The sequence below is a fragment of the Neoarius graeffei genome, chromosome 5 (assembly GCF_027579695.1).
Source record: "Neoarius graeffei isolate fNeoGra1 chromosome 5, fNeoGra1.pri, whole genome shotgun sequence".
Lineage (NCBI taxonomy): Eukaryota > Metazoa > Chordata > Actinopteri > Siluriformes > Ariidae > Neoarius > Neoarius graeffei.
The window spans coordinates 9,202,376-9,226,865 of NC_083573.1; the positions used below are offsets into that span (position 1 = coordinate 9,202,376).

The following is a 24,490-nucleotide window of genomic DNA, read 5'->3' on the forward strand; positions in this document are numbered from 1 at the left end:
TTCTTTTTCTGTTGGTCCACTTAGGGTGTTTTCACACTTGGTCCCCTTTAAAGGAACCAGACTCAGTCCTCTTTAAGTGGACCAACAGAAAAAGAACTCGGTTCTTTTTGTGTTCACACTGTGAATTTATTACAAAGAGGACTGGGTTCTCTTTCTGGTCCAGTTGAGCTTTGATGGGGCCTCAGTCCTCTTTCTGTTCACACCAGGTCCTCCCTCTAGAGCCCTCAGACCCCCAGTGCACGGAATTCTGGGTAATGTTCTCTTGAATCAAAATGTCTGCTGCCCTGCTGTATTCTTTGATCAAAATAGTGCGGATTAAGGAAAATAAATTTATTTATATATGTTATATTATTGTGGCCGACTCGTCAGTAAGTTCAGAGAACTGTAAAGCGGCTGTGGTAAGTTGCAAAAGGAAGTTGAGTTTCCCTGCTACAGTCACGTGACCAACTACGGCAAACGAAGAAGGTTAAACTACAGTGAAAAAGGCGAAGTGAACCCGGTGCGCTTTTTGTTCACAATGCGCAGATTAGGCGAACCGTACCGTTGATTTTTAGTGAACCGTACTGAGACCACCTCCTGAGGTGGTCTCAGTTCGGTTCGCTTTAAAGGGGTCTGGGTACGGTTGGAGTGTTCACATGTGTGCAAAAAATGCTGTCATCGATCTGAGTTCGGTTAGATGGCTGAAAGGGACCAAGTGTGAAAACACCCTTAAAAAGGACTGAGTCTGGTTCCTTTAAAGGGGACCAGGTGTGAAAACACCCTAAATGCAGGCTTCTGAGAAATGCTACAACAGGGCTCTTGATCAGAAAGGTAACCCTTTTGAAAGTACAGTTACAGTGCTGTTTGTAAGTCTTTAGAACTTTTTGTTTCTGCAGAACTATGACCTGAGATCAGATTTTCACAAGTGCTGAAATGAGTTTCTGGTAACTGAGTTCTTCCTAGACTTTAGCCCATTATTCAACACAGAACTGCTGCATCTCCAGGTTCATGGGGTTTCTTCCCATGAACTGTTCACAGAACACAAGGTCAGGAATTTTTGATTTTGCTGTTCCAAAACGTGAACCTTTTTTGGTAGAATGACTTGTGTACTCAGGGTCTCTGTCTCGCTCCATAACCCACTTTTTCTTGAGATGGGGTTGCATTGTTTCATCAATGATGGCATGCTGTCCTAGCCCAGATCCAGCAAAACTTTTCCAATAGACTTCTGGTTTGTTAGCAAGCAATGCTCTTTGTGGAGAGCAGGGGCTTTCTCCTTACTACTTAGCTGTATACAGGGTGGTTTTTGTTCAGTGTTCTCATGAACATGGTTAATCTGGATAATGCCTGTAGTTTTCCTGTGAGGTGCTTACTTCAGTGTGGGCTTCACCTTAGCTGGGAAGTTATCTCCGTAACTGTGCTGCTCAAAGGCTAACAGCTGTACTGGTTAAAAATAATGCTGTCAAATTTGTAATTTCAGTTATAGATGCTGGTTCAGATGGGATGGCATCTGACCAACAACTGATATTATTGAGAATTGTAAAATGGAGTGTTTGGGTCCAGTGACTGACTGGGACCTTTTGTGTGGAGTTTGCATGGGAAACCGGTTAGACGTAGGACAGCCTTAGGCTGAAACGCCCTTGAGAACAAGGCACCTCACTCCCAACTGATTCCTGGGCGCTGTAGCATACCAGAGCAGCTGTTGCTCTTTTTCTGAACCAAGTCCTATACAGATGGGAGTCAGATAAATCAAGTAATTTCACTAATTAATAGTATTGTGGCTCATGCAGCAAGTAACTTTCTACAATAGTAGCATCATGTGCATGTTACCTCAGGCCAAAGGAGCACGTAGCATTCATGGTTAAATTGTACTTGCCTCAGACGGTGGCGAAATAGCTTGTACATGTGCGTTTGTGTAAAATAACACCTTGTGTGTTCAGAACAATTGATGATGCAAATCAGAGATCCTGTTCCCTTTAAAGGAACAGTCCACCGTACTTCCATAATGAAACATGCTCTTATCTGAGTTGAGACGAGCTGCTCCGTACCTCTCCGAGCTTTGCGCGACCTCCCAGTCAGTCAGATGCGCTGTCACTCCTGTTAGCAATGTAGCTAGGCTCAGTATGGCCAATGGTATTTTTTGGGGCTGTAGTTAGATGCGACCAAACTCTTCCGCGTTTTTCCTGTTTACATAGGTTTATATGACCAGTGATATGAAACAAGTTCAGTTACAAAAATTGAAACGTAGCGATTTTCTATGCTATGGAAAGTCCGCACTATAATGACAGGCGTACTAACACCTTCTGCGCGCTTTGACAGCGCATTGATATCTGAGCTCTGTATCAATGCGCTGCTGAAGCGTGCAGAAGGTGTTAGTATGCCTGTCATTATAGTGCGGACTTTCCATAGCATAGAAAATCGCTACGTTTCAATTTTTGTAACTGAACTTGTTTCATATCACTGGTCATGTAAACAGGAAAAACGCGGAAGAGTTTGGTCGCATCTAACTACAGCCCCAAAAAATACCATTGGCCATGCTGAGCCTAGCTACATTGCTAACAGGAGTGACAGCGCGTCTGACTGACTGGGAGGTCGCGCAAAGCTCGGAGAGGTACGGAGCAGCTCGTCTCAATTCAGATAAGAGCATATTTCATTATGGAAGTACGGTGGACTGTTCCCTTTAACAAACCGAAGTATTCCCATTGCTCTCATCGCTAACTTGCCATTTACAGCTAGGTTTAATTTCGTGGAACTTCCTTGACGTTGTTACTCAAATCTATGAATGATCCGTTACCATAGAAACACATTAGAACAAGTGTGTTCATATAGAACACGCACTTGAGTTAATGTATTAGTTACCTTTTACATGAAAGGGTACATGTTAAACTTTAAGCCACGCCTCCTACTCCAGTTTGGTGCTACTATGAGACTTAGCTTTAAGACAATTCTTTCTTTTAGTTCTCTGAAGTCTCTGTATTTTTTTACAACGCATCATAAACCACGTACTGAAACTCACTACAATTGTGCAGGAGGGAGATGAAAATCTGTAGCTTGCACAGTGGAACACTAAAGGTCCTGTTGCTTTCAGGAACATCCTGTGTTTACTTCCACAAGCTCATAACCAAGACATCTCACCAGTTACATTCATAATATATAAAACAAAAAAAAAAACCCATCAACATGTTCACTTTGAATCAGGTTCTTTTTCAAGTTCCTCCCTCTCCTCAGTGTTCGTCAGTAAGCCAGGTAAGTGTTCATACAGCTGCTTTTCCAGAGCGCGGTCTATATCGGACTCCTGGCGGAAGACGCACCACAGCAAGAAGCCGACGGTGAAGACGCTGAGGGGTAGGACCCGCCACCACGGCTGCTGGAACCTGCTACCCATTGAGCGCTCCACTTTCCAACTCCGGTGGCTGGCTTTACTTGTGGAGAACTTGATGGGCTGAGGAAGGCTCTCGTCGCCATCGGTGGATTGAGGGGGCTTGGCGCAGAGCTGTGACGTGAGAGAAAATGATCGTACAGCGCATGACCTAAAGGGAGGGGAACAAAACCAAGTCATCAGTATCCAAAAATGTGTGTGTATATAATACATACGCCATAAAAAATGCCTGATGTCAGAATTCATTCTCTGTTGTGCAAACTGTGGACACTATGCCACCGACCCATCATTTTACAGATGAGCCATACCCAAGCCTATTCTTTCCAAAACTGGAGCTGCAGTGATCTTACTAGCGCCACCTGCAGCACTTGATGGCAACTAGCGGTGGGCTAATGTCCTAATGGATAAGTCATCAGCCTCTGAAGCTGGGGATTGCAATTTCTAGGTGGTGAGAAGCCATGGCCTCAAGGTTAGAGATGCGGCTTCAGGACCAAATGGTCACTAGTTCGATTTCCTGGACCAGCAGGAATGGCTGAAGTGCACTTGGAGTCGAGGACCTGGCTTAGACATGTATGCACATAATTTAGGAGAGGATAACTCTACTGTAAAAGGCTGGTCCTTCCCACACTGTTTGCGCCAAATGGTTAATTCTCGGCTAATTTAACCCCAAGGAATAACTCAGGATATGTGCCAAAATCACTATCCAGGGCGAACAGCCTGAAAATTACCAATCCAAGATGGCCACTGGTATTATGGAGTTCCTGATCCTGGTTTAACAGTAATAATGTGATGTTAAAAGTTGTATTGTTGGCTGTTAAACATTCAGGCTCTCATGGTATTACTGCCTACTAAAGTAATAAAGTTTCGTTTTGTACTTTTATCCCCCGCCCAAACGAAGTTTGGCGGGGGATATATAGCCCAGGAGTAATAGGGTTATACCCGGAACAAATTAGTAACAAGCTGAAAATTTCAGAATACCTTTAGGAATAACATACTAAAAGTCCCCGGAAATCCCCCTTGTGCTCTCTGAGAAATTCAAGATGGCGTCCAAAATGGCCGCCAAATGGAGATCTGCCCATATCTCAGGCCCAAAACAAAATGTTAATGCAATTAAAAGGTCAGAATATATGTTTTGTAGGGTAGGAGAGTAAATTACAACATGTGTGTATTAATTACATTGTGTATTAACATTATATAATAACAATGTACACATTATTATAACAGTATATTTGTGCATAATGTGTTCGCTTGCCATGTCTGGTTAGATTGTCATATTTTTGGCACTTCACCAGTTCACATTTATGAATGTGCACAGTACTATGAATGTGTGTAGGTTTCATCCAGTCCGATCCTTGAATCAAGTATCAATCTTGAAACGCCCTGGCCCATAAATTCACATCCAAGAAGAAATAACAATGACTGTTATGACAAAATAACCGTTATGGTATCATGAAGATATCTCATATGTTTTTGAAATGGCTTCAGTTCTTAAATGTTTAGGACTAATAATTACAGACTTATAATTGTAAATCTATACATGTGCTATTTTATGTACGCTACCGATTATAGAGTGTGGATCCATTGGTTACTCGTTCACTCCGTATCATCCTATTCTGTTCACAAAACAACAAACACAATTACTAGGGGTTGGAGCACTTATTTTCATTAATATTAATTAAAGTAAATTGGTGGTGTAAAATGAAAAATGGCATGTTAAAAGGTCATGCTGAGTTCAGTCATTTTTTGTCCGAACACACTGGCATTGCTAGTAGTAAAGACTGGCGCTAGAAACTCAAAGATTCATTTTTTTCCACCCTTAAACAAGCTTGAATAAATTCCCTACTTCATTGATGGTACAACATATGGCCCTTTTCCACTACCCTTTTTCAGCTCACTTCAGCCCGCTTCAGCTCACTTCAGCCCGACACGGCTCGCGTTTCGACTACCAAAAACCAGCACGACTCAGCTCGTTTCAGCCCTGCTTAGCCCCTAAAACTCGCACGGTTTTGGAGTGGGGCTGAAGCGAGCCAAGCCGTGCCGAGTGAGGTTGGGGGCGTGAGCAGACACTCCCCTGTGCACTGATTGGTGAGGAGGAGTGTCCTCACATGCCCACACACGCCCCGCGAGCGCGCTGGGATCTGTAAACACCGCAAACCCGGAAGAAGAATAATTACGAATTACGAGAATTTCTGAAGCCTTATGCGCCTCGCCTCATCTATACGCTCTTGCCAGTATCTGCTGGCGTTGTCGGTGACAACAAGCCACAGCACCAAGACCAGCAACACTAACGACTCCATGTCCTCCATGTTTATTGTTTACTATTCGGGTCGTGAGACTACCGCTTAAAAGGTCACTGATGTCACTGTTTGCGCTGCTTAACGACATCACCTGACGTCCACCCACTTTCGCTAACTCCACCCAATGTGTCCACCCACTTCCAGCCAGCACGGTTCAGCGCGGTTGTAGTCGAAATGCAACTCCAACAGCCCCACTCAGCCCGACTCAGCACGGCACGGCTCAGCCGCGTTGGTAGTGGAAAAGCGGCAAAAGGTCCAAGCGTTACAACTTAGGCACTGAGAAGTGTTTAAGTCTACTCATTGTTTATAAGCAAGAGCTTTTATTGACGCAGACCTTTTTGTCATGAAAGTCGCCGGAATGTTGAAGAAGTGTACTGAAACAGCTTGCCGTTGTAGTTTTAGAAGATAGAGTTCTCAAATTTAATTTCCCTTTAATATTTTATCAAAGCTTAAAGATGCACTAAATATTAAGGAAATTGATGTCTAATTGTTGTCTTACATTATGTTCATGTACAGTAGGTAGCCTACTAAGCTAATCTGTCAATCATGTCAACCATCAAATTCCATGTAATTTCCACATTAATGACCTTGTAATCTTGGCTAATTTTAAATTTTAACAGTGTGACAATGGTGAATTTGCATTGCTTGTATGAGAGAACATATAATTTAACATTTTAATTGCATTTATATTATGTTTTATCCCTGAGATATTGAAAAATCTCCAATCGGCGGCCATTTTGGACGCCATCTTGAATTTCTCAGAGAGCACAAGGTGGATTCCCGGGGACTTTTAGTATGTTATTCCTAAGGGTATTCTGAACATATTCTGAAAAATTCAGCTTGTTACTAACTAATTTGTTCCGGGTTGGACTCAATTTTGAGCTAATAGTAATGGGTTCGGTTGGTCCGTCCATCCAGTCATGTTTTCATTTCCGGGCCATATTTTTTAAAACTACTGAAGACATTTTCATGAAACTTTGTATACATATCAAGCAACATGTGAACTGCTGCCTTTTGCTATTTTGGATTAAAAAAAAAAAAAAAAAATTCACATTTTTACATAAATATATTTTGACTTGGTTTCTAAGAGCAGTGTTCGCTTCTGGAGCATATATCCAAAACTATTCATGATATGGATTTGAAACTTGGTATACACGTTAACAAGGTGATGTAGATGTGCCTTTTCATACTACAAAATTTGAGAAATTTTAACTTTTCATGTTTCCATGGAAACAATTTCAGACTTAGTCTCTTGGGTTTGTGTCTGGAGCAGAACTTATATAAATTATGAGTGGTATGGTCTTGAAAGTTGGTATTTGTCATGGGCTGCTGAGGTCAGTGTAAAGAGGTAGGGTTGGTTTCCTGCAGCAGAACTTGAAAATTTGACAAATAATATCTTGAAACTTGGTCTATACTTCATGAAAGTGTAGTTGGTTTATAGGGCTGGGGATACAGAGGACTCTTGTTCACTAAGTTTAGCAACAACCACCTCAGCAACAAGATTGTAAAGTTCGCAGATGACACGACCGTGGTCGGACTCATCTTGGGCGAGGAGGGGGAGCTGGCATACAGGGACGAGGTGGAGCGGCTGCCAGAGTGGTGCAAAGTCAAAAATCTGCTCAACACCACCAAAACAAAACTGACATCCAGCCACTCATCATCGGCGAGGCCTGTGTGGAGAGGGTCCCGGTGTTCAGGTTTCTCGGCATTGAGCTGGAGAACGACCTAACCTGGAGTGCCAACACCAAGGAGCTGCTGAAAAAGGTGCAGCAGAGACTGTACTTTCTGAGAATCCTCAGAAAGAACTGTCTCCCCCAAAATCTGCTCCGGGCCTTCTGTCACTGCTCCACAGAGAGTGTGCTCACGTACGGACTGTGTGTTTGGTACGGCAGCTGCACATCCTCAGAGCAGAAGGCGCTCCACAGGGTCGTTAGGGCAGCAGAGAAAACAATAGGCTGCCCCTCCCCGGAACAGATTTACACCTCCAGATGCCGCAGGAAAGCAATGGACATTTCAAAAGATTCTTCACACCCCGGTCACTATCTCTTCCAGCTTTTGCCATCAGGCAAGAGATACAGAGCAATGAAAACCAGGACAAACCGCCTAAAAAACAGTTTCTATCCCAAAGCAATCATGGCTTTAAACTCAAATGTGCAATAGAACTATTCTTGGCCCTTTCCCCAATGTGCAATTTGTATGTATGTAATGTTTTATCAGTGCAATCTGTGTACATACAGAACCAATACAATTCTGTTTATACTATTTTACCAGTGCAATTCTGTATACTTGACTATTTTTATACTTTGTTCTTATTTTTTCTATAAGGTCATGAGTCAACAGCGCCTTCAATTTCATTGTACCTTTGGAAAAGTGATTAACGTTCCATTGATCATAATAGTATGATTTGAAAATACAATTTCCTCATATTAATCAAATGCTTGCTTTCTTATACTCTCCTAAAGTAAAGTATGTGTATCGGCCTCCCAATTCCCTGATTTCATGTTTGAGGTAGGGTTATTCTGTGAAACTGCAATTTTGGCCAACTTTTTTTTTTTTTAAACCTTGCCCTTGACCATAGCTTGTTCCCTTTTCCTTCAGTCATGAAAATGAGATCACTAATGGATTCCCCATACCCAAAAACCCATAAAATGAAGTATAGAGATCTTGCAGTCACGTGACCGGAAAGTACACAGCCGCCATCTTGTTGGTAAAAAACACTGCTGAATACTGCTGCACTCATGTGCAGAATGGATCAATTTCAACCGACAGACTACACGGCTCATTTTTCTAATGAACAGATAACTAGATATATGTCTAAAATAAACGATCTACAGATTAGTGACCCTTATTGATTACCGGACGGAGTTTTCACGACCGTATCAGTGGATATTGAACTGCCAGCGGAATACCCAGACGTGTATAATTACCTCATCAACTTTCCCTCGCTGTTCAGTGAAAGTGCTTATAAATCTCTGCACAGTTACCTTTACAGAAATTCAGGATTTGTCAGCCCCCCTCAGATGTGGCATCTTGTAAACAAGAAAATAATCCTCATTGGACGGGTAAGTCACTTAAGTATTATCTAGTATAGCACTGACCAGCCGATTATAGAATAGAATAAGGTAATTCCAGCTGTAATTCCAAATCGTCCGTTTTGTTTACCATGGATCTGGCGTTGGAGAGGTAGAGGCTTGGCAGTGGAGGTTTGAGTGGCTGTTTTCTGAGCTTAGTCAACAGGCCGGCTCTGCCTGCAGCCTCGCTTTTGCTTCCGCTCCCGGCGCCACCTCCTTCGCCTGCCAGACCCGATAACAATCCACGGAGACCCCGCTGGTCTCGCTATCTCGTCCGGAATGTTGTGCATGCGATGGAAATCGCTACAAACCATCATTTTCTGCTGGAAACCAATGTCCAGTCAGTCCATACGGTTGTAGTGGATATTGAAGTCCGGTACAGACGAACAACACACAAAAATACACACAAAAAACATGCACAGGTAGGGAGAGCTTGTAGCCGCAGCCGTTGTAGTAGAATTGTAGTAGGGTTTTCCAGAAGGAAAGGTAGAAGCAGAAGTAGAAGGCGGAAATATGGCGTTTGACCGACAAGATGGCGTCTGTCACAATCTGGATCGGCTGTGACGTCACATGCAAGTGCTCCATTGCATATACTTCTGTGGTGAGTGGTTCAAAATTTTATATTTTCAATATGGCTACCGGCAGCCATCTTGGATTGGTAATTTTGGGCCTGTTCGTCCCAGACAGCGATTTTGGCACACATCCGAAGTTGTTCCTTAGGTTCAAATTAGCTGAGAGAAAAAAAAAAAGAAGATATTCCCATCTCCCCACTATCAAGAAAAATGTTCAAGAGAAGCAAACGCTTCAAGGACAACAAAGAAATAAGTAAAGAGAATACGACGAGAGGAGCTCGACCTGAAAACTCCAGAGAAACTCGCAATTGCGTTTAAAATGCATTTTTAAAAAACAGAAAGTCGGAAGTGAGCGTGGAAGAGTTTGCTGAAGAATCTCGCTTTATTTTTATCTGCTTGCACTCGAGTTAGCTTCTTCAGGAGAGTGTTGGATTTTCTTACAGGCTTCCTTATTCGACACGGAAAACCCAGATAGGTTTCAGACAACTCGGAAAAAATTTCAGCAAACAGCGACATGCGGTATATCCTGAAAGAACAGATCAAGAACATTTTGTTTCTGTTATCAGAGGAACCCAGTCCTGTGCAAAATGTCGCCATGGAGCCAGAGTGTAGAAATTAACCTACAATTCGAGAGAGTTCTACACGTACAGACTGAACTTGACAACAGCGTGTGAAATGAAAATTAAAAAAAAAAAAAAAAAAAAGTTATTCAACTAAGGCAGGAAACACTAATTCTGGATAAAATCATCACTGTCCGTTACACACTGATCAACCTGTGTGACTCAGTTATGCCTTTGAATCGAGAATAAATGAAGAGAGAACTAAACATTAACCGTTTATTGAAATTATTACAAGAGTGATTATAGTTACTGTATGACTACAGCTACGACTGCAGATTTTGTTAGCGTTTGGAATATTATTGCTCCATAAACTATTAGATAAAATAAATAAAAAATCTTACAATATTGTTTGAAAGTCTAGAACAAGATTATTTCACAAAAAAAACACTTCAGATATTAACAAGACTGCATTTCCACAGAGAAAATGCAAAGTGTGCTTGCTGAGCTGTAGCAGAACAGCTATCATGCTAGCATGCTAATGATTAACATGCTATTTGTTAAAATTCTAACACTAATGCCGCTTTTCCACTACAAACGCGGCTGAATCGGGCTGAGCCGGGCTGAGCGGGGCTGTTGGAGTTGCATTTCGACTACAACCGCGCTGAACCGTGCTGGCTGGAAGTGGGTGGACACATTGGGTGGACACATTGGGTGGAGTTAGCAAAAGTGGGTGGACGTCACGTGATGTCGTTAAGCAGCGCAAACAGTGACATCAGTGAGCTTTTAAGCGGTAGTCTCATGATCCGGATAGTAAACAATAAACATGGAGGACATGGAGTCGTTAGTGTTGCTGGTCTTGGTGCTGTGGCTTGTTGTCACCGACAACGCCAACAGATACTGGCAAGAGCGTATAGACGAGGCAAGGCGCATAAGGCTTCAGAAATTCTCGTAATTCTTCTTCTTCCGGGTTTACAGATCCCAGCGTGCTCGCGGGGCGTGTGTGGGCATGTGAGGACACTCCTCCTCACCAATCAGTGCACAGGGGAGTGTCTGCTCACGTCCCTAGCCTCACTCGGCACGGTTTGGCTCGCTTCAGCCCTACTCCAAAACCATGCGAGTTTTAGGGGCTAAGCAGGGCTGAAGCGAGCCGAGTCGTGCTGTTTTTTGGTAGTTGAAACACGAGCCGTGTCGGGCTGAAGTGAGCTGAAGCGAGCTGAAAAAGGGTAGTGGAAAAGGGCCATAAGGCTAATATGCTGACACCTATCATGCTAACAGCTAACATGCTAATGGCTAGTATGTTAACTTTTAGCATGCTAACACGCTGAGGGTAACATGCTCAGGCAAACTCGCTAACAGCAAACATGCGAACTGCATGGTACCATGCTAATCCTAACATGCTAACAACTCGTGAGCTAACAGCAGGCATGATATCGTAATGGGTAACATGCTAACATGTGAATGCTTATATGCTAATTGCTATCGTATGTGCATGCAAGTATTCCTAATAAAGTGGCCATTGAGTTGAAGTTGATTTGCTGTCCAAGTCTCAAATGAGCAGATCCTTGCCAAATGCATCATCACTTACTGGGAAAGGGAGGAATGACTCAGGCCCTGTCCACACGGCAACGGATTCAGGTGAATCCGATACAATTGTTTATCGTTTAGGCCTGGCGTCCACACGGCACCGGCGTTTTGGGTGCCCCAAAACGAAATCTTTTGAGAACGGGTTCCAGAGTGGAAAGATCTGGCAACGTTGCCGTTGCAAAGTCGTCTGGATGAGTAGAACGGATTTGTTTACGATGACGTCACAACCACATGACTGTGAGTACTTCACGTCGGGTAGAAGTGTAACGAACTTGATGCGAGTTGTCAACAAATCCTATAACTTGGTTCATGAAACGTGCTTACAAAATATTTTCACTGTGAATATTTATTGTGTAATGGTGCAAAGTGAGAGAGAGAGAGAGAGAGAGAGAGAGAGAGAGAGAATAGCCCTTAGGGCAGAGTCAATCCTGCCAGCAAAAATAGGGAAAAAAAAAGGAGCGATCTCACCTCTTCAGATGTTGGTTTAAGTCCTACAATACATTCCTCAAAAAGGGCGTAGAAGAACAAATTAATCCATCAACGTGTAGCATTCAATTTATTCCGGACCATTAAAGACGCCGCCTTCCGCGTAGAATCATACGTCATCCTCGCCGCCATATTGGATGGGTCAAAGCGGAGAATAAAGATGCCTCATTTATGTGCTGCGTTTAACTGTACCAACAGGTTTGCCGTCCAAACGAGATCACATGGGATTACCTTTCACAGGTGAGACTGGAAAAATACTTTTCATTGTATTTGGTCATTATAACGTAATTTTACGAACAGATTTTTCTGACTTTGGGGCTAATATGAAGTCTCGCGCATAATAGTTTATGCGCATGCGTCCTTACTTCTATTGTTCTGGTGTCTCCGAAGGGACCGTCTTACAGCGCCCCTAGAGGTGTGGCATGTGTATTGCATCATTTTCAGCAAGCGTTGCGTTGCCATATGTACCTGATATTTTACTGATCGTTGCCCATGTGGACGCGATATTTTTTTAAATAACATCTCGTTTCCGTTGTCGTGTGGATGTAGCCTAAATGTGAATAGTCTGGCCTCGCTCGTAGACATTTCCGACGAGTGTGGGTGGAACAACCCGCTGTCTTTCAAACTGTCTCTGTGCGTATAGGCCAACGCTCTGACCAATCAGCGCAACAGTGACTGTGACGTAGTCAGAGCGACAGAAAGCAGTGGGGGAGACCTTGAAATAAATCATTTTTCAAAATGCGTATTAATTAATAAACAGGTTCTAGATATTAAGAAGTTTGGAGATAATGACCACAAGTTTGGAGTCTGTACCACATACTTAAAATACACTTATTTTTTTCAAGGGTTTGCTTAAACTGTTTTTGAGAGTTTTTATTTAGTGGTGTTTGGTGAAATAATTTCCCTTAAATTTAAAATAACGGGAAAATAAGAAACAATCAAAAAGTAATGTTTCAAAGCTGTTTATTAATTCTTCGTACTGCACAAACTAGCCCCATCCTTTTGGCTACGAGCGGAGCCAGCTGGTAGATCAGACTTTTGCCATAGCTGGTCGGCAAAACAGCGAAAACGTCCTTCTTGAAAAGGAATGAGCGGAGAGCCTCTTCCTGCTCATGTTTCAACGAAAACTCCAAGTCTAATTCTTCTAAAACTGATTCCAAAGCGGAGTCAAACGCGCGCTGTTCACTAGCCGTAGCCATCTTTCCTGTTGTGCTTTCTCCAGCGTCGCGCAGCTTTGTCGTCACTCCTGCAAAAGCCCGCCCAAAGAATCCAAACAAAAACCTTGCGTTGTGATTGGCGGGCACGATTTGATGCCCGGGGTGTTTTTGTTGATATGGTGCAAGGCTAAACCCACTCGCTAGGCAAAAATATTTTTGGCCGCTAGGCAGGTGGGTCTAGTTTACTAGGCTACTGATTAGCGGCAAAATGGACGGATGAAAGGCAAGACAAAGCCAAGTGCAGGTCAGAACCGATATCATGTGTGTGATGGTGATTTGGCCTGAGGTGCCGTATGAAGTTTGGTGGATGTGTGGTGAAGTGTTAAGGCCTCTGCATGCTCTTGCGACAAGGCTTTCGCAGATAGCTTTTCGCAGAGAGTTGTAATTTATCGTTGAGCGGGGAGTAATAGGCGTGCGCGATGTTATTCACCGCCACAACGCAAGGGGGCGCGAAGCCGCTAGGAGTGGTTGGTGGGTGTGGTTAGTGGAGTGTTTATCCTCCGGTTACTTATAATGACTAGAACTTTTTTTTTTTATAATGACTAGAACTGGAGTCGTATAGATGTACGTACTTCCTCACTTCCTCAATCAACCGCTCTTCGTGCTGCTCCATCTTTGCTCGTGTTTTTAAAAATGCTGGCCGTGAAAACAAACCAAACCGGGAAAGTAGGGAAGCGGAAGTGCGTGTACAGTGGATGTAGAGTGGACCAATCAGAGCCCTCTTGTCTGCGGCGCTGTCTGCGAGGCTTCTGCGGTGGTCACAATTTTTGGGAGGTGCGCGCAGAGCGTCTGCGAAGGTGGGGGGGCTACGCAGACACTGTCTGCGAGGACTGGGTTGTCAGCATAAATTGGCCTTTACTGAGCAAAACTCCATTCATTTGAATGGGGCCAAAAATCTATGGAGGTAAAAAGAGATGCGTGAAAACCAAGGAAAAGACGAGTGCAGGTCTCAGATGAGGGGATGGATCTGTGCGGGGACTTGGCCTGAGGCATCAAGTGAAGTTTAAGTTTGGTCACTTGGTTAAAAAAAAAAATTGGAGAGTGAAAGTTTTTCTCCTGAAACACCATTCATTTTCAATGGGGCCAAAAATCAATGCAAGCAGTGGATCCAAAAAACGTGTCAGAATAAGGCAGAACAAGTAAACTTAGGCCAAGTTTACATTAGACCGTATCTGTCTTGTTTTCTTCGCGGATGCACTGTCCGTTTACATTAAACCGCCTGGAAACGCCGGGAAACGGGAATCCGCCAGGGTCCACGTATTCAATCCAGATCGTGTCTGGTCCGGTGCTGTGTAAACATTGAGAATACGCGGATACGCTGTGCTGAGCTCTAGCTGGCATTGTCATTGGACAACGTCACTGTGACATCCACCTTCCTGATTCGCTGGCGTTGGTCATGTGACGCAACTGCTGAAAAACGGCGCGGACTTCCGCCTTGTATCACCTTTCATTAAAGAGTATAAAAGTATGAAAATACTGATGCAAATACTGCCCATTGTGTAGTTATCAGGGCTTTGAACCAGAATTTTTTTCCTATTGGTTCGTTCCGAACAGAAACGGAATTTTAACGTTTCCGGTTTTGGGTTCCACCATTAAATAGACGTTCCCGAACCGGTTAGAACAAAAAAAAAATTTCGTTCCCGGAACGGTTAATTACGTTCCCTGTCAGCTGTTTAACAAATGGCTATAAAATTATGTCTCTGTCTCATCCAGCTTAAGCCAAATGTAGGCTAATTCTATTACAACCTTCATTAAATAAGACAAGAAATAATTCAAAACAATTATTATTTCAAATGTTGGCGATTTGGATTCTCAGTATGTCTTCCCATCTACACAAACAGAAAAAGTGCCAAAAATGAAAGAGAATTCGTTTAGTGTGTTACCAAAGGCTAGTCAGGCCCTATGCATTGATAGGCTATTGCCGCTTTTCCACTACAAACGCGGCTGAGTTGGGCTGAGCCGTGCCGTGCTGAGTTGGGCTCAGTCGGGCTGAGCGGGGCTGTTGGAGTTGCATTTCGACTACAACCGCGCTGAACCGTGCTGGCTGGAAGTGGGTGGACACACTGGGTGGAGTTAGCGAAAGTGGGTGGACGTCAGGTGATGTCGTTAAGCAGCGCAAACAGTGACATCAGTGATCTTTTAAGCGGTAGTCTCACAACCCGAATAGTAAACAATAAACATGGAGGACATGGAGTCGTTAGTGTTGCTGGTCTTGGTGCTGTGGCTTGTTGTCACCGACAACGCCAACAGATACTGGCAAGAGCGTATAGATGAGGCGAGGCGGCGCATAAGGCTTCAGAAATTCTCGTAATTCTTCTCCTTCCAGGTTTGCGGTGTTTACAGATCTGTGGGCATGTGAGGACACTCCTCCTCACCAATCAGTGCACAGGGGAGTGTCTGCTCACGCCCCCAGCCTCACTCGGCTCGCTTTGGCTGAATCCCATTTCACCCCTTGGACCAACCCCTTGGCCCTTCCCCTCCATTTTGCGCGTTCACGTGAAGGGGTAGGGGTATCCCAATCCCAGTTAACGCGGAGGGGTAGGGGAAGGGGTAGGGCTTCTGTACCCCTCCAAACGGAGATTTTCCTGGAGCTGACTCCGAACGAAGGGGTTTGAGTGATTTCCCACAATGCCATGCGGATTTCAGCGAGATTTCATGCGGATTTCAGAAAGATGGCGGTTCCCGCGGCGAAAGATTGTCATAAATGTATTTTCTCCATTATTTACGTGTTTTAAGTTGTTATCCAGAGGAAACACGCCGCTTGATTCGCTTTCGAGCTGAGAATGAGCAGCGATTTCTGAAATCCAAGCTGCTGCTAAAAAGCTTTGGGAGTGAGTATTGTTTCGGTTGCTTGACTGCGTACGTTTTGTTCTGTTATTCTCGCTTTTATTGTTTACATGAGTGTTCTGACACCTCATTCTGTCGGATGTGGTGCACGAAGCGCCAAAGATATCCCATTCAGTGGTGTTAGTTAACAAATCACACCCTGCCAGCAGAGATTTCTGGTTCTGGCTCTGACTGTAGCAGCTGGTCGCAGCCAATGACGCATTTGGTCGCGTTTTGCTAACGTAAACGCTGACGGAGGTACGCGATGACGTATGCGATCGTTGAAGGGCTATCCCAATACGTAGGGGTTGAATTTCAAGCCCTATCCCTTGTAGCTCAGTTTCAAGGGGAAGGGCCAAGGGGAAGGGGTAGAAATTAGAATTGGGATTGGGCCTTTGGCTCGCTTCAGCCCCACTCCAAAACGGTGCGAGTTTTAGGGGCTAAGCAGGGCTGAAGCGAGCTGAGTCGTGCTGGTTTTTGGTAGTCGAAACGCGAGCCGTGTCGGGCTGAAGTGAGCTGAAGCGAGCTGAAGTGAGCTGAAAAAGGGTAGTGGAAAAGGGCCATATGAGCAATTCCAGCGTTATGGACGTGACACTTGAACTCAAAATGGCAACAAATGACCCAGTGCATGTTTTATTGTCTCCCAGTATTTAAACAGGTGTTGCATATTTTAAGGCTGTACCGTACTGGAGAAGTGATAGAACAAGAACAATTCCCATAGTACATCTAGGGCATGCCAGAAAATGCCAATAAAAGATGCGTTATGGATGTGACAGAAAAAGTATCACTTTTCTTGGGTGACCGTACATTTTTATCAAACTCTGTGAAATTGTAAACCTAATGTCGAAATGGAGATATCCATTTGATAGAGGGGTCCAAGGTGAATATTAAAAAAATCTTTGTTTAAAATATTTTGTATTTCATGCAGAGTTTCGGAAGGAAAAGTCAGCGTTATGGATGTGACGAAATTCCGTTATGGATGTGACGCATCTGAAATGGACATGGCATATGTTTAGAAAATCAGCAATTTAACCACCATAACCCTTTGAAAAACTCTCTAAATATCAGCTAAAACTATCAAAGTTCTTAAATAATATTTAGGATGGCTATTGTTTTGCTGTTTTGTGGATTTTAGCATACATTTCTGTGGCTTGTGGCAATAATATAGAATTGTACATGATCAAAGTTGATTTTAGCTTGGGGTTTACATTATAAGAAAGAAAGACTAACATATTAAGGCGAAGGGAACAATTCTTGTGACAAATTGGTTCAACTTATTCACATCTGTAAAATACAGGCCTAGGTGAGATCTCTGGGAGTGGTTTTGATGTATTACATGTTGCTTTATTTTTGCATGGTGAGGTTGACATTTACATGGAATTGCCCATAACAGAGGTTAACGTCATTTAATGTTCGCGAGCCTCTCATTAACGTGGACAAATATATTGATATCGTGTTTGAAATTGACGTTTTTGAATAACGATAGACTGCAATATTTAGCTCTTATTTAAGATGTGGAGACGTGATAGTAGTCCACCCTCCCGCTCTCTCCATTCAGTCAGCGAACGTCACACAGGAAGTGAACCCCAGCGGGTCATAGAAACTTGCGCAGGAGAAGAATGACTTTATTTGTAGGCTACGGAAACTTTGAGGAACGAAATAAAAACCGGTATTAACCGGTTACCATTATTTTTAATAAGCGTTTCTGTTCCGGAACATAAAAAATAATAAAGTTTCTGGTTTCGTTTCTGTTCCGTGTGAAATAGAAAACGTTCCCGATTTTCGTTAGCCCTGGTAGTTATGATGGTCTTTAGGCTTGCCATCCTTCCACTTGCAAGTGGTAAGTGATATGCGCTGGGATCACACACACAGCGGCTCAGTCCCGAATCACTGCTTGTGCACTTCACTCGCGCGCTCTGTGAGCTGCGCAGGGCCGGAGTGCGCACCCTCCAGAGGGCACTCGCTGTTTAGGGCGGAGTGATTTGGAGCGCAGGATGCCTGGCGTTGCTGTGTGCACACTAATCGTTAATCTGATGATCCGCTGATACGGTCTAATGTAAACATGGGCTTAAGAACAACAAGTGTGCTTGCCTTTGGCAAACAGAGCAAGCACACTAATGAGCAGAAATTATAAAAGAGTGCAAATAGTTGTGTAACTACATGTCCTTGGGGTTGATGAGACATGGAGGGGAGGGGATAAGATCGAGCCCACAGTTCAGGTCAGAGTCATTTGAGAGTAAAGAAAGGTTTTCGTGCTTTTTTTTTTTTAAACAGTTCTTCCGTGTCGGGATTTTTCGGGGAAATGAATGTCCATTCCAACATGTAGCTAATGCTAACACTCGGCCACAAATCTGCACCGTCACTCCAGTCATTTCGAGGAATTCTGTGCGGATTAGAACCGCTAATAAACTCTCATTTCTGTATATATATCCTTCGCTTCTTTCTGACTAAGATTATCCAAGTAATTTGGTAGTAGAGCGTTTCTTAGTTGTAGTTTTCTTCGAGCAACAGACGCCGAATATCTTCACTTGTAAACAGTATATAAACAAAGCTCGTTTCTCTCCCAGGCACAGCGAACATCCTTCTAGCAAACCGGAAGTCACTTGGGACGCAGTGTTACTGAGCTAAATATAAATTAAAAACTAACAGGCATTATTTTCTAATTAAAATGAAATGACTCACCTCAAAATAGCCGACTTGATATGTTCAGGACGGAAAGAGGGTCGTAATAATTTAATAAACACGCACAGTCCTACTGTTAGCATATTACCGTCTTTTCACATTGAGCGATATGATGCGTCACTTCGAAATACGTCCGGAGAGAACTGAAATGCTGAAACGCTATCGTTCCGCCTTACGAAATAGATCCATTTCGAAATACGAAGTGAAAATAAACAAATCGTGCGTCTACTAATGTTTGCAGCGATGACAAGAAAATTTCAGGAAACGTCTAACCGACAAATTTCACAGCCAATACGGAAATCGACGGAACCAATCAGAATCCGAGGCTGTGTGTAACCGGAGAAACGTCCCGAAATGTGGCGTCCACGCTGCTGCCTGAGAAGCACGAGACAGGTATTATAAACAACTTTATAAGTACTGAATATATTTTACTTCTTGGAATTGTCAGTTTTAATACACATTTTAGTTAATATTTAATAAGTCAGTGCTTTTTTTTTTGTTGACTAGCTCCAAGTAGACTCATGTTGAATGTGAGTGTTATAATAATGTAGACGGAATGAATGTGAATTATTTTATTCCTTCTTAATAAGGAGCAGGAAGAAGCTCAGAAAGGTTTTATTTACAAACGTGTTTGAGGATTATGAGTTGAACATGTGCAGAACTAGTCGAATCGCATTCATGATAGAGTAATTCAGAAATAAACTACGGGCCCAGAGGACAGACTTGTGGGACACCACTGCATGACAGTGACTTTGTTTGAAATCTACCGTTTTTAAGCCTGAAACAGGTGTGCCTGTTTAAAGCTGAGTTTACACTGTACAAGCTTCAGCCTGATTTTGCTGTCGCACATCGTACAACTTTAGTCATGAGTTGAGATCTGTGATCTTGGAGTGTATCATGCGATGGCAGATTTCGTGCCATTGCAACCAAACATGTCTAAAAACTACCAATAGGGGAACAACATCAAAGTCCCTCCCATGCCAGGACCTGGTCTTCCTGGTCTTGGGCGGCACAGTGGTGTAGCGGTTAGCACGGTCGCCTCACAGCAAGAAGGTTCCAGGTTCGAACCCAGCGGCCAGTGAGGGCCTTTCTGTGTAAAGTTTGCATGTTCTCCCCATGTCTGTGTGGGTTTCCCCCACAGTCCAAAGACATGCAGTTAGGTTAATGTGGGGCAGCCTTGGGCTGAAGTGCCCTTGAGCAAAGTGCCTTACCCCTGACTGTTCCCTGGGCGCTCTAGTGTGGCTGCCCGCTGCTCTGGGTGCGTGTGTTCACTGCTTCAGATGGGTGAATTGCAGAGGATGAATTTCACTGTGCTTGAAGTGTGCATGTGACAAATAAAGGTTTCTTCTTCCGAGGCAGTCTCCTGTCCTAATACTAACCAGGCCCTAAAGGCACATTAGGCGACGCCAATTTCCGTTTCTCTAGCTCTCGGCCTCTTGCCTATTACATAGCTAGGGTTACAGTCTTCTGGTAACCACAAGAGTTTGACTCCCTACTCCCATCTCTATTACGGCGTGCCTCACCAGTAGGTACCATTTTTACGATGGTCTTTTGTATGACCCGACTGCGAGTAGAACTTGCGATCTCTCAGTTGAGAGGTGGACACTCTAACCACTAGGCCAGCTCACGGTCAGGGGACAGCGTAGTTGTGATGGAGAATATTGCATTCCATTATAAAACTGGGACCACATCATGCATTGCTGTAATCACTCATCGTAAATCAGATTAAGTCATGTTCTGAGTCGGTTTCTTTTAAAGTGTTGTAGGTGTCGGTCATGTATCTGACTGGGTGTATTGTGTATGTTGAAACAGTATTATTGTTAAGAAAAGACAAGACTTGGGCAAACCAGACCAGACCGTTGCAGCCAGCTGTGGACCTCAAAGACACAAAGAAAATGAAGAGGAAAAAGACGGAAGTGGCACCCGAGGTGTGTACATTAGTGTGAGCTTCTAATTAAATATACAGTATGTACGTTTCCGTTCAACTGAATTGTATTCGCATAGTGTTATTTATAACACGTTGTCACAAAGCGGCTTTAAAGAAATCCAGATATCTAATGAGTAAGCCAGAGGCCACAGTGGCAAGGAAAAACTCCTTGAGACTTCATGAGGACGCTGGATAGTGGGATTATAAATCATTATAGTATACAAGTGTAGAAGAGTAAAAACAGAGCTCTGTATTCAAAATGGCTGCCTGGTCTATACGGTCTGTCTCATTCACTCATGTTATCAACTGAAGAATCTAATGTGTCTAAATGATTCTAACACCAGTTCATGTGGGTGTTGTTCATTTCTAGAGCCTGGAGGTGTGTGTCCCTGTCAGTGAGGTGAAGAAAAAGAAGAAAGATGGCAACGTAGAGTCCACAGGCACGGTTGATCCGACAGATGAGTGTACAAACAGAGAGCTCGATGGCAAAAAGGTGTGTATTCTTTCCCCTTCTTTGTCAAGACTTTGGACGCTACAAAGCAGGGAATTGAACACTTTCCTATCAGCCTGGAGAAAACCTCCTACATGCCGCTGTAGTTATAGCACCCTCCGTCCAAGGAAAAACGATCACTGAACTATAAGGACAGCTTTTTATGCTGGACATGCGCTTCCATGCTGCCCGCTCTCAGTTTCAGAGTCCGAGATTTCAGCTCAGCCACATTGTCCACCCGAGCGCATTAAATGTCCAAAAATAATACAATCAGTCATCTGTCTAAACAGTCCTATGATGCGAGTGTTTCTCATTTGCAGAAATCTGAGGCTTGCGAAGCTGATTGTGTGGTAAAGAAGAAAAAGAAGAAGGAGAAAGATGCCTGTGTGGACACTACAGAGTCAGTTGATCTTACAGAGAGCTGTGAGAATAAAGAGCTTAATGGCAAGAAGAAAGAAACGCACAAAACCAAGGTGTAGTAACACAGTGGAGCATGTTTCTGGAACAACTCTTTATTTATTTAATTTACCCTGCCAGGCAGTTCAGTATTAACAAATCTCCCCTCAATTATTTTAAGCAACCTGTAATAACTGAGAAGGATGGAGTGGAAGAAGAGGAAGATATGGAGGGTGAGGACGAGGATGAGCTGAGCCCAGAGGAAAGGCGTGTGCTTGAGAGGAAGCTGAAGAAGATTCGGAAAAAGGAGGAGAAGAAGAAGCGGAAGGAAGAAGAGAAGGCGAAGAAGGAGGAGGAGAGCAAAAGCAGCAATGCGCAGACACAGGCTCTGGAGTATCTGACATGGTGAGAAACACACACACACACACACACACTCTGTATCCTTGCATGGGTGCTAGAATTGCTTATCCAGTATCATTTGCGTGTGTGTGTGTGTGTGTGTGTGTGTGTGTGTAGCTGGTCTGAGAAGCGAGACGAATGGAAGTTCCAGAAGACGAGGCAGGTGTGGCTCCTGCAGCATATGTACGACAGTGAGAAGGTACAATGCTTCAGAAACGCCCCAGGAATTTTCACACTTTCACACCAGAGCTCCTTCTGGGCTTCACACGACATCACAACTTTACTTCTAGTTCGTGCAGGCTAACTAACCAGTGTTAATCGCACGACTACTAATAATATCGATTTTATTTTCCAACAACTACAGTGGTTACCAAAAAATGCCAAGTGTGAAAGCACCCTTCATATTAAAATTAAGGAATGATGGGCATGAGGACTGACAAGAGGCCACACCTCCTTAACCAGATACTGATGTATAGAAGCCACACCTCCTTCACTGTGAGTGACAGGTAGAGGCCACACCCCCTTCACTGAAACTGACTCACAGAGGCCACACCCCCTTCACTGAAACTGACTGAGGCCACACCTTTACTGAAACTGACTCACTGAGGCCACACCCCCTTCACTGAATCTAAGCAAAAAGTCCACATGTTCTTCACTGAAACTGGCCACACCTCCCTTATTGAAACTGACAGAGGCTGCACCTCCTTCCTTGTGACTGACTCACAGTGGCCACACCTTTACTGAAACTGACTCAGAGGCCACACCCCCTTCACTGAAACTGACTGACGCCACACCTTTACTGAAACTGACTCAGAGGCCACACCCCTTCACTGAAACTGACTGACGCCACACCTTTACTGAAATTGACTGAGGCCACACCCCCTTCACTGAAACTGACTGAGGCCACACCTTTACTGAAACTGACTCACTGAGGCCACACCCCCTTCACTGAAACTGGCTCAGAGGCCACACCTTTACTGAAACTGACTCAGAGGCCACACCTCCTTTACTGAAACTGACTGAGGCCACACCCCCTTCACTGAAACTGACTGAGGCCACACCTTTACTGAAACTGACTCAGAGGCCAGACCCCTTCACTGAAACTGACTGAGGCCACACCTTTACTGAAACTGACTCACTGAGGCCACACCCCCTTCACTGAATCTAAGCACAGAGTCCACGTGTTCTTCACTGAAACTGACAGAGGCCACACCTCCCTGATTGAAACTGACAGAGGTTGCACCTCCTTCCTTGTGACTGACTCACAGAGGCCACACCTACTTCACTGAAACTGACTCACAGTGGCCACACACCCCCGTTGAAACTGTCTGAGGCCACACCTCCTTCACTGGGACTGACTCTCAGAGGCCACACCTCCTTCACTGGGACTGACTCAGAGGCCACACCTTCACTGGGACTGACTCTGAGGCCACACCTCCTTCACTGAATCTCAGCACAGAGGCCGCACCTTCACTGAAATTGACTGAGGCCACACCTCCTTTACTAAAACTGACTCTGAGGCCACACCGACTTCATTGAAACTAAGCACAGAGGTCACACCTCCTTCGCTGGGAATAACCCAAAGAGGTGACACCTTTTTGCTGAAATTGATACTTAGGCCACACCACCTTTACTGAAACTGATGTACATAAGCCACACCCCTTTTACTGAAACTGACTCACAGAGGCCACACCTCCTTTACTGGGACTGATCCAAAGAGGCCACACCTCTTTGCTGAAACTAATCATCAGGCCACACCTTCATTGAAACTGATGTACGTAAGCCACACCTCCTTTACTGAACCCTTTTCAACTCTTTATTTTTGTGTCTCAGGTGTCGGATGCTCATTTCTCAGTTCTCTTATCGTATCTGGAAGGGCTGCGAGGCGTGGCTCGGGAGACCACGGTACAAAAAGCAGAAGCTTTGGTTCGATTTGGGGCGGGTCCAGAAGGAGAAAAGGGTGGGGCTACAGAGGCACAGAAGAAGACACAACGAGCCAGAGAGGTGATTCAGATTCTCTCTTGAGGGTTGAAGGCAGGAAAAGGACAAAATTCTGAGTCTGTAAATATGTATGACAGAATTTTTTTTTCAATAAAGACATTTGCTTTTGTATTTCTGTTGTCCAGTTCTTCAGATTGCTGTTAAACATTCATGTGTTTTCTATCTCGAACAATTGTTTGTTCTCATTTCTGGGTAATTATCCAAACTTTTAATCCATTACGATTATTCGAGCCACATCCCTGAATCAGGTTCATGGAAGCATCTCATATACATCCAGTATACTGTACATTAGCAACATGTTTGTCCTAATTATCCAGTCTATATAATGAGACTGAGAAGATCCCAGAGGAGGTAAACATTTAAAATAATGTTTAATAAAACTTTATACCACAGTGATTTGAATCCTCAGTTCTGAGTTTTTATGCACCGTGTGTTTGGACACTTTTTTTTTTTTCTTTCATTTCACTTTATTTTATTCAAAACATATTGCACGGTTTACATTTCCCCCAACAGGAGGCGTTATTTCCGGTTTACTTATTGATGCGGTTTGTTATATCCTACCTGTATTCGACAAATCCGTCTTCTTGTCCTGTGATTGGTTCGTTCGACGTCCTCGCCGACGTTAGA

General features: G+C 43.9%; 2 protein-coding genes across 3 annotated transcripts; one reads left to right on the plus strand and one right to left on the minus strand.

Annotated features, from left to right (window-relative positions):
* Nucleotides 1-3,054: 3,054 nt before the first annotated feature.
* LOC132886484 (ubiquinol-cytochrome-c reductase complex assembly factor 4) lies at nucleotides 3,055-18,937 on the minus strand. The gene is made up of 2 exons (XM_060921173.1): nucleotides 18,651-18,937; nucleotides 3,055-3,506 (listed from the first exon to the last, which is right to left on the minus strand). Exons 1-2 carry the CDS (start codon nucleotides 18,731-18,733, stop codon nucleotides 3,161-3,163), a joined length of 429 nt encoding a protein of 142 aa, XP_060777156.1. The 5' UTR covers nucleotides 18,734-18,937; the 3' UTR covers nucleotides 3,055-3,160.
* On the plus strand, nucleotides 18,827-23,974 carry LOC132886483 (uncharacterized protein C7orf50 homolog). Of its 2 annotated transcripts, XM_060921172.1 has the most exons (7): nucleotides 18,836-19,043; nucleotides 20,463-20,578; nucleotides 20,948-21,070; nucleotides 21,388-21,540; nucleotides 21,645-21,868; nucleotides 21,980-22,061; nucleotides 23,696-23,974. In XM_060921172.1, the coding sequence occupies exons 2-7, from the start codon at nucleotides 20,546-20,548 to the stop codon at nucleotides 23,885-23,887; spliced, it is 807 nt and encodes a 268-aa protein (XP_060777155.1). In that variant the 5' UTR covers nucleotides 18,836-19,043; nucleotides 20,463-20,545; the 3' UTR covers nucleotides 23,888-23,974. The 2 variants fall into 2 exon arrangements, with proteins under 2 accessions (XP_060777154.1, XP_060777155.1); XM_060921171.1 differs by lacking the exon at nucleotides 20,463-20,578 and having other exon boundaries at nucleotides 18,827-19,043.
* Nucleotides 23,975-24,490: the final 516 nt, after the last annotated feature.

What these genes read in the sequence shown, in the direction of transcription:
- LOC132886483 (XM_060921171.1), top strand. Translation starts at nt 19,005, where the DNA reads ATGTGGCGTCCACGCTGCTGCCTGAGAAGCACGAGACAG. An exon ending in GAGAGCTCGATGGCAAAAAG is followed by an intron (nt 21,071 to 21,387) that starts GTGTGTATTCTT and finishes TCTCATTTGCAG; the next exon opens with AAATCTGAGGCTTGCGAAGC. An exon ending in AAGAAACGCACAAAACCAAG is followed by an intron (nt 21,541 to 21,644) that starts GTGTAGTAACAC and finishes AATTATTTTAAG; the next exon opens with CAACCTGTAATAACTGAGAA.
- LOC132886484 (XM_060921173.1), bottom strand. Translation starts at nt 18,733, where the DNA reads ATGCTAACAGTAGGACTGTGCGTGTTTATTAAATTATTACGACCCTCT. An exon ending in ATCAAGTCGGCTATTTTGAG is followed by an intron (nt 3,507 to 18,650) that starts GTGAGTCATTTC and finishes CCCTCCCTTTAG; the next exon opens with GTCATGCGCTGTACGATCAT.